The sequence below is a fragment of the Octopus bimaculoides genome, chromosome 1 (assembly GCF_001194135.2).
Source record: "Octopus bimaculoides isolate UCB-OBI-ISO-001 chromosome 1, ASM119413v2, whole genome shotgun sequence".
NCBI lineage: Eukaryota > Metazoa > Mollusca > Cephalopoda > Octopoda > Octopodidae > Octopus > Octopus bimaculoides.
The window spans coordinates 96,510,764-96,528,591 of NC_068981.1; the positions used below are offsets into that span (position 1 = coordinate 96,510,764).

Below are 17,828 nucleotides of genomic sequence, written 5' to 3' on the forward strand. Positions count from 1 at the left end.
ATGTACCTATCCGTCTGTATGTTTATCTGTTTACTTTCCTATCCATATGCTTACATACATGTGCATATACATATATACATACACACACACACACACATACATACATCTATCTACATAACAGCACAGTAACTATTCTACTCTACCTGTATAAACTGTGGGTATAGAGGTATGATATCTACTATGTATATTTCCTATTTAGTATTGGGGAAATTTCATTTATGAGGACATACTCCTGTATTTGAGTTTTGGGTCCTTTGGGTGCTTGGATAAGATGTGGATGTCAAGTTGACCGAGGTTGCTTCCATATTGGTCCTTGGCATGTTGGTAGAGTATGGAGGACTGTTTTTTGTCTTCATATTGTCTCAAATGTTCATTCAGTTCCACAATGCTCCTAGATGTCTCCTCTATGTATGTCATGTTCATGTCTTTACAAGCACCTTCTATGCATCTTATGCTGTAGACTACATTTCTAGTTTTACAGTTAATGCCAGGGCTAATCCTACATCCCATGCAATTATCATTGGTGCATATGGTATTCTCAAAGGGGTACGTCCTACATAGTTGTGATCTGATGGAGTTCCCTGGCTTTTCAACAATCTTAATGTTGAGGTTGGTCTCCTTCAGAGCTTTCCTAAATCTACGAGCTAGTTCTCCATGGGTTATGGCCTCTTCAAACATCATTCCTTGATATTTGTCGGTTTTATACCACGTGTTCACCCTGTTTGCTTTGTCACAAGTTCTTTGTATCCTATTCCAGTCTTTGTTTCTATATCTAGGGCAGATACCACTGGTATCATTACATATAATGTTATCTAATTTCTTTCTAGCACCCCTGTATACTCGAACCCTATCATTCTGATCATATGCAGAGAATTGCATACGGTGCATGAAGTTCTGTACATATTTTGTCATTTCATAGGGTTTGCATAGTGGGGACACGTTGTTCATTATCTTAACTAAGTCTGCTATCAGTATGTTAATTTTCATGTTGTGTGGCAAAGCTTGAGTTCTTGTGAACAACATATTTGGAAGTTTCATGTAATAGGAGTGGAGGAGCTGCACTCTGTTGTTCACAGTCTCTAACCAAAGTTCAGTATCAAGGATGGGGAGTCTATTTGTTGGGGTGCCTAGTGGGGTAATCTATGGTTACCTTGATACTTTGGTGGATGGAGTTAGCTACTTGCTGGATGCTCTCCATTATGTTCATCTCAGTTTCTACATTACCATTACTAGAGTTGGTCTTAACTATGATATTAATGTCATTTACATACCTACTGTAGAGTAGAAGAGTTGTGGACTGTTCTGCTAAAGATTGCTTAAGTTTTCTGTCCCACCAGGTCATGAAGAAGCTGGCCACATCTCCAGCTACACCGACACAAATGGCTGCACCTTGAACCTGCGTGTATAGTTGTTTGTTAAACTTTACTATGTGGTTCTTACACTGGAGCCTATTGCATGTGTAGTCACTTATTTCACTTGATGGTTGTTCTCAGGGTTTTGAGTGGGTACGGTCCAGCCACTCCAGCACTCTGTGATGCTTTTCTTCACTGCTGAGGTGATGGTGGATAGTCTTCCCCTCTGTGACCTGGTCAGAGTGATCAGATTTTCACCGTGACACCATGAACACTTTGAAATTACATTTCCAATCATTTAAACCACTTTGAATATTATTTTAGCAAGTTTAAAGTGATTTAGTTTGTGCCATAAACCATTTGTCATTTCCATGGTGCCTCCTTCCTTTGATGCCTTAAGCAAGTCCTTATTTTGCATAATGGTTAATCCAGCTCTGTTCCTACACTTTGATCCTTGGAGCTTACCTATACATACATGCACACATACACACATACACATGTTGGCACTCCGTCGCTTACGACGTCGAGGGTTCCAGTTGATCCGATCAACAGAAATTAACGTGCAAGTGGCTGAGCACTCCACAGACACGTGTACCCTTAATGTAGTTCTCGGGGATATTCAGCGTGACACAGTGTGACAAGGCTGGCCCTTTGAAATACAGGTACAACAGAAACAGGAAGTTAGAGTGAGAGAAAGTTGTGGTGAAAGAGAACAGCAGGGTTCGCCACCATCCCCTGCCGGAGCTTTAGGTGTTTTCGCTCAATAAACACTCACAACGCCCGGTCTGGGAATCGAAACTGCGATCCTATGACCGCGAGTCTGCTGCCCTAACCACAGGGCCATTGCGCCTCCCTCACACACACATATATACATATATATATATACACACACACACATGCATATAAGGGTACAGGACATCACCAACAGTAAACAAAATGAAATACGAAAACAAATGAGTTCAATACGCAAACAATGAGAGGAACAAATGGAAAACAAAAGAAGTAACACAAAGAACGACCTTCATCAGTTGTTAGCTGTCATTTCAAGCATTGAATGACAATATGAGTCTTCGAACACAGTTGGTCCTATAAGTAACAAAATAAAATTTTGGATTTATAGAGGGTCAAAGTTGGGAACAAAAACAGGACAGTGAAGACATACAAGGAAACCGAACTATATATACATATATATATATATGGAGTGAAGGTGCATGACCTAGTGGTTAAGGTATTACAACTCACAATCGCTAATTCCTGGTTTCATTCCCAGACTGGGTGGTACATTATATTCTTAAGCAAAACTCTTCATTTTACATTGCTTTGTGATCATTTTTCAACATCTGATGTACGGCATACTTGTGCACTTGTATAAGCAATGTTGATTTATTGGAGTGAGTGAGCCACTGTACAGCATGTCTGATTTGATTACTATAAACAAATCATTTGTGCCAAAAACTGAACACTTTGATGGGAGATCTCATCATATATATATATATATATATATATATATATATATATATATATATATATATATATATATATATATATATACAAGGTGCATGCCAGATGTTTTAAGACATTTACTAAAATTACAATAATCTAGGACAGTTATAACTGCCTTTCCAAAAAAAAAAAAGACTCTCAAAACTTCTGGAATGCACCTCGTATATTTGGAAGGTGGGTTTTTTCATACTAGCAGTTCCCTAGTCCTCTTTAATAATGAATCTCCAGTATTGCTTTACTTATGCTCTTCAATAAAAATGTGTGATCTCTTTGCAACACCACATTCATTTAAAAGGCACTTCGATTTATCAAGTTGTCTTTGTTTTCTCAACCACCTATTACTGACTATCCAACCACATATCTTGCTATACATGCATATTCAAGGAGGAGTTTATTCATCCTAACAGTTTTGTATTCTTCACAGAACACTATACAGATATGAAATACAAAATTAGGCTTTTCACTGTTGCATTCAATGTTTTGGGTACCAGTAAGATGTTTTAAGCGCATTTATAATAAAAGTTTTTCATGAGAACTTCAGTAAGCAAGGCTTAACATTGGTTGTATGATATATATTTTTGTTGTAGTATCTTTTGGTCTAATTAGCCATACAACTTTACATATATGGTGTATATATAACCTGAAGCTCTTAAGAGTTTTTGATAGTTTGCTTTTTAAAAACTTGTTTACCTATCAATTAATATTCCAATGTAAAACCAAATTTCATTTAGATTTACTTAAATAGAAACATTTTTACAAAAGCAAAAAATTCTTTAGATAACAAAGTACTCCAGGCTTGGTAGCTTATGTCAGTTTTGTTGAGCTTTTTCCCCTGATGATTTCAGATGTTCAAAACTTGTTATATATTTCTTTTCTTTTTGCCCATAGACAGACGAAGTACACTACTCAATCTACTTTCTCTGGTCTCTTTGACAACCACTTCTAATCAAATAGAATCTAACTGTAAAATCAGCTTCCATAAATTCTCATCTTCACATTCTATAATACAGAGATTCTAAGTGCACTGCTTTTAGACAGCCAATTAGACACATTTTAGACAGTTTCTCTATACATTTTGGGTTCTTTTCATTTTCAGCCTTATGGAGGTGTTCTACAGCTACTCCACTGGAAAAGGATCATTCTCAGTAGTCCTCATTATTTGAGTGTACCTAAGGTCTCATTGCTAGGTATTTTTCCCACTCCCCTCAACTACTGCATCTTTCTGTGACACTATCACTATGCTTATTATCTGTTAACTATTGGACTTAACCTAAACATTAAAACTTATTAACCCAACCCATTTGTCTCTATCCTCCAATCTAATGAGCCTTTACTTTTTAGACTAAGCTGTGAGAGGAAAATGATTTAAAATGTGGCTTTTACTCTTTAAGACTGCAAAAAATTTGACAGGTTGAACAAATTAAGTGATTAGGTAGAAACGCTTTTTGCTACATTTTTATAAGAGTAATAATTAAACTGAATTAAATTAAGATCAAATACCCATATCTTGGTTACTTTATTTTAGAAGCTCTATTAATGATTTCTAAATAACTGTGTTGCAATTTAACTAGGTATAGAATTATAAGCATTTCATTTTTGTGTTAAACTTCTCTAAAAATTTGCTATAATAATGTTGAATGTAACAATATATTTGATTTTAATAATATCAATGTGGTTTCATTTTCAGAAATTAGATATAATAACACCACTACAATTATACTTTAATCCAGATTTGATTTTCAAAAAGTACCAAGTAAGTATATTATTTGTGTCTATCATATTACTATGAGCATGTTTTTTTCAAACCTTAATAACTGAATAATCTCAAATGAGATTAAGACTGCATGTGTGTGTATATATGTATATACACAAGGCTGTGAAGAACAGTTTTGGTGTTTGTAGCTGACAATACTACAACACTGTAGAAATGCATGCATCCTATGACCAATGTTTTTCAACAACATATTGTCAATGAGGAGATTTTTCTCCCAAAAGCATTTCAGTAACTAAAGGTTTTCCTGCATTTGAGTGTACATAAAAGTGTTCGTATACATGCACATAGTTTATTCAGCGCTAGTTCCTGCAACTCTAGTTTGTTCTTATATTCATGTCTGTATATTCTTCATGTGTCTGTGCCTCTTCATTTTGATATGAGATTGTTATAAATGAGAGACACTGTCATACATGTCTGGTCATGAGGAAATTTTAATATGCTTGAAAACAGGTGATAGTTGATACACACACCTCTTCATTCACTTTCCATCTACCAAATTCCATTCACAAAGCTTCAGTCAGTCCATGACTATTTTAGAGGAGGACACTTGCCTGAGGTGTCATGCGTTATTTCTCTCTCTCTCTCATGCATATACGTGTGTGTGAATTTATTCTTCATTAAGTAACCAAAATAACTCTGCCAAGATGAAATAATACTACAATAGATCTTTCTTTTAAGGTTTTTTTTTTTCAAATTTGAAATAAAATAAAATTCACTAATCAATATATTCATAAAAAAAGTAACTTCTATAAAATCTAGTTACATGATATGCCTATAGTGTTGACTAGAAAACTATCAAAGTGAATAGAAACAAGAATACCATATCTGTCATTGCTAATTTATTTCCTCAGTATTCTTTGCATATACAAGGTCTGATCAAAAAGTATTGGGACTTGTGCTATAAAAAGACAACTACAACACACATCAGTTCAACATTTGATCTCCTTCAAAGTAATCCCCTTCTGAAGTGACACTATCCATCATCGTTTTCATTGATGGAAGCATTCCTCGAGCTCCTTTTTTTGGGATAGTGAGCAACTTCCCCCTTGACATTTTCAATGTCTTGAAATCTTGTTCCTTTCAAGTGGGATTTGATTTTCAGTGAGATTCTTGGCTGTATTAACCTTCAAGCTGCATCTCTTTCCACATACACATATTTTCTCTGCCGTGGTCACTGATGGAATCTCTTTGGTGTGGTGAGGTGGCCATACTCTACACACTTTACTTTGAAGCGTTGCTATAAACAACAGAAGTGAGTGTGAGAACATTATAAATTAATGTGCATGTGTGACAGAGTTCAAGGTCAATCTGTGATAAGCAGTTCCACTCTGCATATTTTAGCTGTTACCATAGCAGCAGTCTCGATACTTTTTGATTAGACTTTCATATACAGAAGTTATATTTATTAAATATTGATAAACTCTACAGAGTTTACCAGTCTTCCTTTTCACTAAAGCTCTGAATCTGACCGATTAATGTGCTAAATAAACAAAAAAAAAATACAAATGGTGCTTCCAGAATTGTTTAGTAATATTATTATTCCTCTTTCCAGTTAACTTCCCTTAGCTTAATATAAAAAAGATAAAAGAAATTTAGGCTGTATCCAGCTATAAGTTTGTTGATGCTATAGAGATTTTGATCAGTTGAAATTTATATTGTTTTACTCATTCTTTAAATTTGTTTTATATTTTACTGATGCTAAATTAAAAACTGATGCTCATTTCATAAATCCAACATATATTTTCTGATATATGCAAATTTCTAAATATTTTTAAATATTTTCTGTCTCCAGATATGGCGGCTTCTTACCAATTTTATGTATTTTGGACCTATTGGCTTCAATTTTATTTTCAACATAATTTTCGCCTATCGTTACTGCCGTATGCTGGAAGAAGGGTCATTTCGGGGACGTACATCTGACTTCTTTTTTATGTTTCTTTTTGGAGGATTTATAATGATTGTATCCTTTACTAAATGAATTTATATACTTCTATCATTATCATTCTTTTAATGTGTTTTTTCTTGCTGGTATGGGTTTGATGGATTTGTAGACAGCATATCACTTCTCAAAAACCTTTGTTCTTCATCCACTGTCAGCTTGCTGATTATTTTTAATTAGCTAATGTTATCTATTTACATTACATACTATTATATATATATATATATTTTTTATTTGGTTACTCAGGGGACTACAGTAGGGTGCCAAATTTGACTAATTTTAATATTTGTTTCAAATTGATTTAAAAGTTTACTTTTTACTATAACATTGAAGGTACAGAACAAAATTACAACTCTAGCCTGAGTGGGCAATAAGAGGCTTGTGAGCCCTTGGAGCACGTAGGCCCATAATCTCAATAAAATCAATAACATTCAAATAGCTCTAATATTTGAATTGTTGATACAATTTGAACATTTGCTTTTCGGTGAAGATCTGCAGTCATGCCTTCAATTATTTTGTTTCTATATAAGGTATTGTGTATGTGATGTCACTGTAAATCTTTTAAAATCAGGTTATTTTAGATTTAATTCAAAAATACTGGGGAACAAAAAGATATCTTCAAATACACTATTAAAACAAAGTTTGTGAGAGAGGGCTTCACATTGTATTTGCTCTGTTGGTTGCTGTGAGGAATCTTTTCTGTAGGTTGAGGTGGTCTGACACTTTCAAAGAACCTGAAATTACTAAGAGGTAGCAGCAACATCGTTTTTGAGAGCATCAGATTCAGTGAGGACGTTTTAAGCTCACCAAATTATTGTTGTAATTCTTGACAACTTTTGAAGCTACATTCTGAAGTAAAGATGGTCTTTGATGACAGAATTGTCATAGCTTACTGAAAGAAACCAAATGTACAATTCTGGCTACTCATTTATAACACATCACCAGCTCATACTCGTATACAATTATATCAGGAGCAAAAGTTCAACCTCATGATTTTCTACTTCAAATTCCTTGTACCTTTAAAGAAGAGTTTGTACATAGGATACTATGTGATAACTGGATGCAATTGTTATTTTTCATCAGTCCCCATTGATCATACATATGAGAAGGTGAATAAAAGAAGGAAAGGAATTGGTGAAGTAATTGTTATCACTTAAAACTCTACTATATAAGGTAGCTGGATTTTGGTTAGGCCACAAATTAGTTATGTTGTAGAATAATTCATAGAGATAATATTTTTTTCTAATGATGTAGTTAGGTTTTATTATGAGATGAAAAGTGCAGTTCAACACTCTTTTTAGTATTATGTTGGATATCATTCTGAGCATAAGAAATCCCTTTGAGAAAACTAGCATAGACTAGGTAACACTAAACTGTGAAGTAACTGATAATAAGTCTGGTATAGTTGTCCTGTTCATATTTTAGAATCTTTTTTTCCTTAATATCTCTGTAAGATCAACACAATACTGATTGGAAATATCGCCTTCTTGGGAAATGCCTTCACTATAATGCTGGTGTATATCTGGAGTCGACGAAATCCCTATGTCAGAATGAATTTCTTTGGTCTTCTAAATTTTCAGGCTCCTTATTTACCATGGGTACTCCTGACATTTTCTCTCCTGTTAGGTAACTCTGTTGCTGTAGATCTTATGGGTAAGTAAAATCAACATTATGAGTATAAAATCAATACCTCAGGTGGTTGGAACATGTCATCCTGGGAAGGCAGTTCATTTAAGAGAGGGCAAACTTTGGTTTCAGACCATCACTGACTTGCAGCCAATCCACTGGGGTAAATCCTTATGAAATATGCAGAGCCATGGTCTCTAAGGACCACAGCTATGAATTTTCAATGTTGTTCTCAACTTTTTTCTGGCAACTTTTGGGCCAACATTATTAGTGCCAAGTTGTACCAGCATTTGCCCTTCTTTCAGACAATATCAGTGGTCTGGAGAGGGGTGAATTGCTGTTGGTCTTCCATTCAACTTTGATTAGGCTTGCACCAGAGAGACAACATTCAAGTGTTACCTCAGCACAACATACCTGGCACACCATCGGTTATGACAGCAAGTGTTCCAGTTGATCTGTTTAGTGGGACAGCCTACTCATGAAATTAAAACGTGCAAGTGGTTGAGCAATCCACAGACACGCGAACACTTAATATAGTTCTCAAGGAGATTCAGTGTCACACAGAATGTGACAAGGTTGGCCCTTTGAAATATAGGCACTACTCATTTTTGCCAGCTGAGTGGGCTGGAACAATGTGAAATAAAGTGTCTTGCTCAAGGACACAACATGCTGGTGGGAATCAAACTGATGACCATACAATTGTGGGCCAAGTACCCTAACCACTAAGCCACACACCTTCACAGCAGAACATGGAAGGTAGAAATCTGCTGGCTATAAACCTGCACTCAATTAGCATTGAACATAACACCATGATCTTCTTTTGGTGGAGAGAGAAGCTATTGTGTCTTACTGGACATCTACCTACCTACCTTAAGCTGGACAGTCCTCGGTCAATTAGGTGCTTTTCCATCACAGTCCACTTGCTCCAGTGGGTGCAAGGAGCCAAGAAATACAAGTAGCCCAAACTGCAGACTATAAATGCTGTGCAAGGCACAACAAAAAGACAAAAAAGAAGCTAGTACTCAGATGACAATGCGAGAATGGATGGGTTGTGATCATTAGAATTTCAAATAGCTTTCAGATCAGCCACATATGAAATGCAGCAGTGATTAACTGTTGAGACTACAAGTGAATATTTCAATGTTCTATGATACATGTCTCACATAAATGAAAACTTCTCATGAGAGAGAGTATGCTTTCTTCAGACTGGGAAATGGTTTAAATAAGACCACAGTTGAAAATGACTGAGCTTAGTGAAAGTAGATTTTCTCATTTGATTTTAGACATCTGATTAGTCTTTCAACTACACATAACTCAAAGGATCAGTTTTATGACCAGCTCTCAAGATAATACAAGGGGTCTCAAGTTAGAAACAGTTACTGTTACTTAGCAACTTCAGTGCTAAAATGGATGCTGGCTACAACTCCTGACAAAGCTCCTAGGGGAAGTATGAGATTGGAAACACAAGTTGTAACAGGTAACAACTGTTTGAGTTTTGTTTGCTTACTGATGCCTATTTCTAGACTAAAACTCAACACAAAGTCTCTTAAGGATATCCCACATTCCAAACATTGCCACTAACAAGATGTCATCACCTGAGAAATGTACTCATGACTCAATGCTGTGATACAAATCACTATTGTTTGCTTCAACCAAAGAAGTTACTTTAGGCCAAGCTTCCAAGCAAGCATTGCATTGATGCCAATAAAATCTAAGACCCCACATAAGCAGCAGAGTTCATCAAGTCACTGTAAAATGTTCTCTTTATGCACCACTGGAAGGAAGGAAATGGGACTCTTTCAGTGGAGCTATCTATATCATTGCTATGAAGGCTTTGAGAAGAAATAAGTCAATATACATGTCTAGTTTGAAGAAAGCTTACTGCTGTCATCAAGGTAAAATATACTGCACTACTAGAACATAAACAGTATCCTACTTAGACTACCCTTCATGCACTAAAGATGGCAAGGTTCAGAAAAATACTTAGTACTGCAAATGATTATGATAGTAAAGGTATCCAGTTATCATTTAATGCAGATAACATCCCTGAGGTTTGTGAGGAAATATGTAAAAAAAGCTGTGAGCAGAACCCAGAATAAAACACTGCTATATGTCAGATCAGAGGATCTTGAAAGACCTATTGCATGAAAGCACAAAAGTAGCCTCCATCTTCACTTTAAATTTCAAAATTAAATATACCTTTGATTTCTCATAATGGTAGAAATTAGATGTAAAAGAGAAAAAAAATATATACTTTGATCAATATTTCAAATTGCTTTTAAGATTTAAAGAAAAAAAATTTTGTTTTGATTTTAACCTTTTGGAGGTTGAGAAATGGATTTTGTCAAAGGAATCTTTGAGAATGTTACAATTAATCTATGATTGTCAGTTATATTATTTTGGAGATATTATGCAAATGATTTTTGTTTTTACTATCAGGAATTTTGGTTGGCCACCTTTATTTTTACCTTGAAGATGTATTCCCTCTACAAATGGGTGGCTTCAAAATATTGCGAACTCCTCGATTTCTGTAAGTATTGCATTCAACTAATAAATTCTAATCTTTCCACTTAGATTTGATTTGGAATAGCTTTCTATCTATTCTGCCCTTGTGTGCAAAATTTTCATTATATACCCCAACTTTTATCAATATCAACTTTTTTCTTAATCATTCATTCCTTCTTTGTTGTCCTTAACTCACAAATTATTAACTATCTGCTCTCAATTCAGAACTTCTACATATGTTGTTATTGTCAAGTTATATTTACTTCCACTTTTCTCCCCATGAGTAGTCCAGATTTTTTAAAAAGTTGTTTCAATAATTAATACTCCCATTCATTATTTGCTTAGATTGATAGAAATATAACTGGTATATAAAGTCCACAGTTTAAAAATTTATTTGAATTTACACATTTCAAATTGCATTCTTTATCAGTTAATTATTATATCAAAAGTTCAAAGAATTGACAATTGTTAGCTCTGTAAAAGGGTAGAGATGTGAATTTGATGAATGATTGGAATATTACATGTGGTTGATTTGTGAAGAGATAAGTCTCTCAATCATATGAATCCTTTAAGTTCAAGGATTGGTATATATGAAGGAGACAATATAATTATTGTAACAATTCATCCTTCTAATACAGCAATTAAATGGTGTGGCATTTTGAATCGATAAAGCCATTTAAAAAACTCACTTATGTTTTTTCCTTTTATTGCTTTACAAACATTTTTCTTCCAGACACAATAAGTTAGATGGCCATACTCATGGAAATGAATCTTCGATCAAAGCTTTAAACAAAATGCAAAAATCATAAAAGAAGTGTTATAGAATACGCAACAATAAATACTATTCTAAAAAAATCATAATGCTGAAGAAGCAATGAGAAAAATAAATTATAAAAATAACTTTTGTAATTAATGATATAATTTGATATAAAGAAAATTAATTCCAGAAATAATGATATTTCCTTAATAATCTTTTCCTTTGTTACATTTTGTTTCTTAATTTTCATCTCTTTATAGTAAATATTTGATGGACACAACTGTTGAAGATCCAAATTACCAGCCATTCCCAGAGGACCGTCCAGGTGGGTTTGATTGGGGCAATAATGGAAACTAGAGAACTATTGTCTTGGTTTTCTTTTTTCCTCCAACTTAGAACTGATATAAAGGAGTCTGATACAATTTCAGCTTTCTGAAGACAACTGCTTTCCCACAGCATTGTGCCTTCCGCTTCACTTCATCTTGGCACTAATGTTATATGTGGTATTTTCTAAAGCAAATGACTTCACTCCTCCAACCTGACTGAACTACATCTCAAATTTATACAGCTATTCTCTTTTGGATAAATTTGTATACTTTTGATAAGGGTTATGATAATAACAACTCTAATTAGCTTTGTTGACATCTTGTGAACTTACTGAAAATACTGCAGTTTTTTAAAACATTTCATGCAGACACTCACAGATGTGTACACACCCAGATACATACTTGGAAAAAATCCCTACACTAATACAGACAGTATATTACACACATTCAATATTGTTTATTTAATTATTTATTTAATTATGAAAGAAAAAGTAAAAAAAAAATAAACTTTCTATTGTAGTATAAAATAACCTCTCGTCTGATGGACATTTTTTGTTTTTGTATTCACTTTGAGTTGGTTTATTGATAACCCTATGAATCCTTAAATTGACATCATTTCTGAGATCAGCTAAATGGTGAAATATGTGTGTTCTCAAGTACTTGTATCATGAAAACTCAAAGATTTTGATTTACTTCCTTCATCCCTGCCAGCTACTGTTGAACCTTTTGAAAATCAGATGATGTTTATGCTAATGTGATATATATATATGAAAATTGTTAAGAATTTGCTTTGGTCAAGTTCTACACAAAGGAAAATGTGCTTAGGGTTACCTCTAAGTTGGGAAAGTATGTAAGAACTATATGTAAATAATAGCGTGTGTAGGTTGCCCCCGAAGAGAAAATGACGGAAAAATAGTCTAGTGACTGTTAAAGACAATCTAATAGTTTGGATAATCATCAAAAACTTATAAATATCATATTGTTTTCTTACAACTATCTTAGTCACCAATGTAGTTACAAAGCTTTTGGAATAATACTCTGTTACCATTAGGCTCTGCACTCTTTCCTCATTTTCCCGAATGCTTCCAGATGTTTATTTGTGATATATGTATATATTGTATAGAATAATTCATATTTAGGAGTCTTCTCATATACCTATTGTAATTATGTTATTTATTTGAAATATTTAATAAATCCCTATAGATACTATATCGTTTTACACATACATATTTGACTTTTCTGGCAGAGCAAAGTGACCATTATAAGACTGGTAGGGAATCTTCAGTTTCCTTTGTTTGATTTTTAAAAGGATGTAATTAAGATGGTATTATTTTTCCAAAGAATGAAGGAATGTTTACTTTGTAAACTTCTTTTATTTGTTTTAGTTGTCTTTACAGAAATCTATTATTGTTGCAGTACTTCACTTATAGCAATGTGTTGTATATCTTGTAAGGTTGTACATATAGTGGTCTGCACTAGTGTTATGACAATATTAAGAATATGAAATAATTTTGTATTCTATTCTCAGTTTTCTTAATTCTATAAAACAATCCTATTTCAACTGCTAAGATTCAAGTGCCATATTTATAGAGGTAGAGATCCTCTTGCCTGAGCTTTGTTAACTTCATTTAATTGGAATGGATAGCTGTAAATACCTGAAAGGATAATTACGACAGCTTAAAATTATCAGTTACTTTTTAAAGTCATCTGCTTATTTAGAAAATGCTATGTTGCAAAAACAAACTAAAAACGGGTTCCATTTTACTTGTCAGCGCTTCACCTTAAATAAGCTATGATGCTTTATCATATTTGTAGAATTATTCCATACTATTTTTAATTGCCATTCTTAAAACTTTGGTCTTGGGTCTATGCTTCTACCTCAATGCTAGCTGGATTTTCCCCCATGGACCTTTGGTTATTGATCCATATTAAGTTTTGGTAAAGAGAATTTGTCTTGTAACTGATAACTAGAAATAATTGTTGTAGGGCATTTCTGCTGTGTAATTCCATGTTATTTCCCACAATCTTACTAATTTTAAATTTGAAGGATTTTATGTTTCCCTTTCAAAATGCTATTATATCTAGTTTACAGCCTGTTAATCCTTTTTTTTTTATTTTGTCCCATTTCCCCTTGATGAGCCAATAATAATTATGATTTGCTGCAATGAATATCAAACATTGTACTGAGGCCCAATAAGGAAATACTGTTGACTTCATGGCTTAATCATTCATGTCTTAAAACTGAGCCTTTTTTTTTTACTTCTTTAAATTAAAAAACAATAGTGATACAAAGCCTGATAATAAGGGCTCTTTAGTCTCAATAAATTTGGTATGCCACAACCTATTTTTAGATACATCAGCTCTTGCAGTAAATTGTATTGCCTCATCCTAATAATCTCTCCATTACAACCCTCTTCAGTTGAAAATTTACATGCAAAATGCCACAAGTCTTTATTTAGCTTCATTGCAGCAGAAATAGAGATGTTTGTAATTTAGTGAATTGAATGTTTAACAAAATGGTTTTTAAAGGGTTTATTCTGTGGAACGTGAGCAAGTTTATTATGTAAACAGGGAGAGTTACAAAAGCTAAGTGAATAAGGTAATCTATTCCACAGCTGTAGAGTTGTGGGTCATATACTGTCTTTTGCCCCAACTCACCAAGCAGAAAGTGGAGGAGTACTGAAATGGAAATTACTAATTGATTTGGGGGTATACTATGATGAGAGTAAATCCTCATTTATGGAATGAAAGATAATTATAAGTAGAATATTACATTTACTATTACAATAATGATCATAAATTCAAAAATATTTTTGTGTTTTTCTTTTATTAATTAAAATATCAAATTCTTTAAAAAGTCTGAAATTAAAAAGAAATTATGGATTTATAATTATAATTGCAATAACATATTTAAGCTGTATCTTATTTATTTTTCTCGAGGATGAAGAAATGTTCCTTCCAAAGGTTTCTCTATTTGTTAGGGAGTGGGTGTCAGAAACAGCTAGAAGTTATGTTCATACTTTCCCAAGGAGATTGGGGAAATATATGTGCTAAAGTCTCCAACTGAGGATGAAATATAGATTGGGATTATTTTTGCTGGAAGCATAACACCTTTTTTTGTCTTTTTTAGAATGCTACAACAAACTATTTAATGAATTAAAAGTTTTTCTTCTTTAAATTGGTTACTTGTTAAGGAATTTGGATATTAATTTCGAGCTTGTGAGAGAAACAGTATTTAAAAATTGATATTCAATCATACCTTTTAAATATTTACCATCTCTCTTGGGGCTTTTCCTATTGGAATTATACTACACCTTTCTATGTAGAATGGCAATTTTTCAGTTGTTACATGAATCAATTGTTACCTTAATCTAGTGAATAACTTTCATTGGTTTTTCACTGGAGTATGCTGCTAACATTAAGCAGGAGTGCTACAACAATAGCTCTACCATAGGCTTGGAACATTCATATTTAAATTAACTTCTAAAAGAAAATCAGTTGTGCCACATTAAGGTAGATGAGTTTTATACTGTCATGAAAGGGGTAGATGAAACATCTCTATAATACGATATTTCACAGGTTCAAATCAATGAAATAAAACTTCCAGGAATTATGTAAATGGTGTTGAGGCAGTATGTATTATTTGAAAAATTTGATACCATGTTTTCATGTTTCTATGTTCTAAGATGGATAATGTGTTTCTATTTATTTTAAACAAAGGTTATCAAAGAAAGGCCCAGACTGAAGCTTTTAATGCTGTGTTTTATATATCTTGTAGCACTATCTCTGTTTAGTTCTTTGAAATTATTTCAGTAGCTCTCTCATTGGAATAATAATGTCAGGCAAAAATTATCTTTGTTAGACATGTCATGTATGTGTTCTTTAAATGTTATTCATAAATCCCTTTCCTCAAATTTAAAACAAAGTCCTTAATTCAGTATATTTTTTTAAATATCTCAATTATTTGGAATATATTTTATTAAATATTTTTTCTAACAACCAAATCTCTATATGATCAATATCATTTAAAAAAGAAAATGTCTTTTTTCCTCGTGTAAATGGGTCTTATCTGATATCCTTCAACAAATAACTTAATATTTAGACACTTCAATCACATGACAGTTTTATTTAAATTTTGATTTAAAAAATTAAACTGGTGTTATTAGATTTATTTTTTTTTAGTTATTTGCTTAGATTCTTCTGTACAATGTGTTTCGTTCTCGTTTTGTCAAAAGTGAAACATACATAACACTCTTTACTCGGCTGTTTATTCCTTTTGTACCTAAGAAAAAAAAACATCATTGTCAGCTTATTAAGCTACATCGTAAGTTGTATATAGCCTGTATAATAAAATTTTCATTCAGAATTTCTTGGAAAATGTCTTATTACTTTTCTTTTTCTAATCCTTTAAATGCAAAATTAAATTCCATGGTGATTCCAGTAATGATGTTAAATATCTACGAAAATACAGAATTGGTATCCTTTGCAGGACATGTTGCCTCACTAAACTTGACATGTCTCAACAAGAAAAAAAAAATTCAAACATAACACTCTGTAACGAAATATAGACTGGTATATAAAACTGCTTTCTGCAATTTTGAGTGGATATATCTGATTTCTGCAGTGAAAGGATTGTTTTTTTATAAATGAATATTTACAAAAATTACAACTTTAAGATTTAAGAAAATGTATTTCTTTTAAGGAATTGAGCCAAGAGTTATTATTGTTACCAAATCCAAAATTTGTTTAGATTAGAATGTATAATTTGATTATAAACTTGCAATCATTTAGGAAGTTGGCTGAAGGAAAAATTGGTTGTTATATCCATTATCATCATCATTTAATGTCCGTTTTCCGTGCTGGCATGGGTTGGACAATTTGAGTGGATTTGAGAAGGCTAGAGCCCACACCAGGTTTGTTCTAGCATGATTTCTATGGCTAGATGCTCTTCCTACTACCAACCACTCCACAGAATGTACTGGATGCTTTTTACATTGTACTGCTAAGCTAAATATTGATATATCATCTCCATTTAATTTACTGCAACCCTATTTATCATAACTGAATGGAATTTACTTGATCTAGATGCATACACCATTTGTTGTTTTATGTTTGCATTCTAATTTGAGGAGATGGAGGTTTTTGTTAGCTTTTATTATAAAACAAGATTTCATTTATAAAAGACATGTCTAACAACTTGGATTTCACATGTTTACTTGAAACGCTGTCTTCCCATTCCTTCCCGTGATGAGCAGAGCTTCACCAAATATGAAGTAGGTATTGGTGAAATTGCAATTCCTGGTAGTATTTCTGGACTTCTTATCAAGTTCCAAATACAAACCAGAAGAGAATGTAGGTACAATCCTTTTTTACACAAGAAAGCCTGATCAATCTTGTAAGATATTTAGAACTATCAAAAGACACATGCTGGAGAAAAATGCAACTGAGTAACCATATAAAGCAAAATTTTAATTTAGAAGTTTATCTAAAGTTATGTTATGGTGCCTTTTTGTATATTCATCCGTAAAGTTTAAATGTTCTAGTGCATAACTGAAATTTATAACCGTTGCTCAGTACATTTTAAAAAAATCTTGTATTAACATGGACATCTGTTCGGAAGCAACTCAATATAATTCTTTCTAATTTTGGCACATGGCTAGCAATTCTGAGGGTAGCAGGCAGGTTGATTGCATCAACCCTAGTACTTGACTGGCACTTAATGTTACCAACCCATAAAAGGATAAAAGGTTGGCCTAGGTGAGATTTGAATTTAGCATGTAATATACCAACTGCTTTTTGCAGTTAAGGGTAATGAAATTTTGAGCAGATCTATCTGATTTCTGCTTTTATAGAAGAAATGCTGCTAAGCATTTTGTCTGATATGCTAACAATTCTGCCACCTCACTACTTTGAAGCAATTCAATATAACGACCACTAATGAAATATTTGTGATCTTAAAGTAATTGTTATTGATAAGAGGTAGCACCTGAGTGAAAAGCTTGGCATACATTCAAATGAGTTAGTGCTAATTTCTTAGGGAATTAAA

At 33.2% G+C, this 17,828-nt stretch overlaps 1 protein-coding gene across 1 annotated transcript in view; it reads left to right on the top strand.

The window, feature by feature from the left end:
- Positions 1 to 16,160, top strand: part of LOC106875017 (derlin-2) — a 24,262-nt gene extending 8,102 nt beyond the window's left edge. The window contains exons 2-6 of the mRNA XM_014922968.2: positions 4,543 to 4,608; positions 6,422 to 6,589; positions 8,023 to 8,221; positions 10,634 to 10,724; positions 11,717 to 16,160. Coding sequence (XP_014778454.1) covers positions 4,543 to 4,608; positions 6,422 to 6,589; positions 8,023 to 8,221; positions 10,634 to 10,724; positions 11,717 to 11,813 — 621 coding nt within the window. The 3' untranslated portion in view covers positions 11,814 to 16,160. The remainder of the gene's footprint in view (positions 1 to 4,542; positions 4,609 to 6,421; positions 6,590 to 8,022; positions 8,222 to 10,633; positions 10,725 to 11,716) is intronic.
- The last annotated feature ends 1,668 nt before the right edge of the window (positions 16,161 to 17,828 follow it).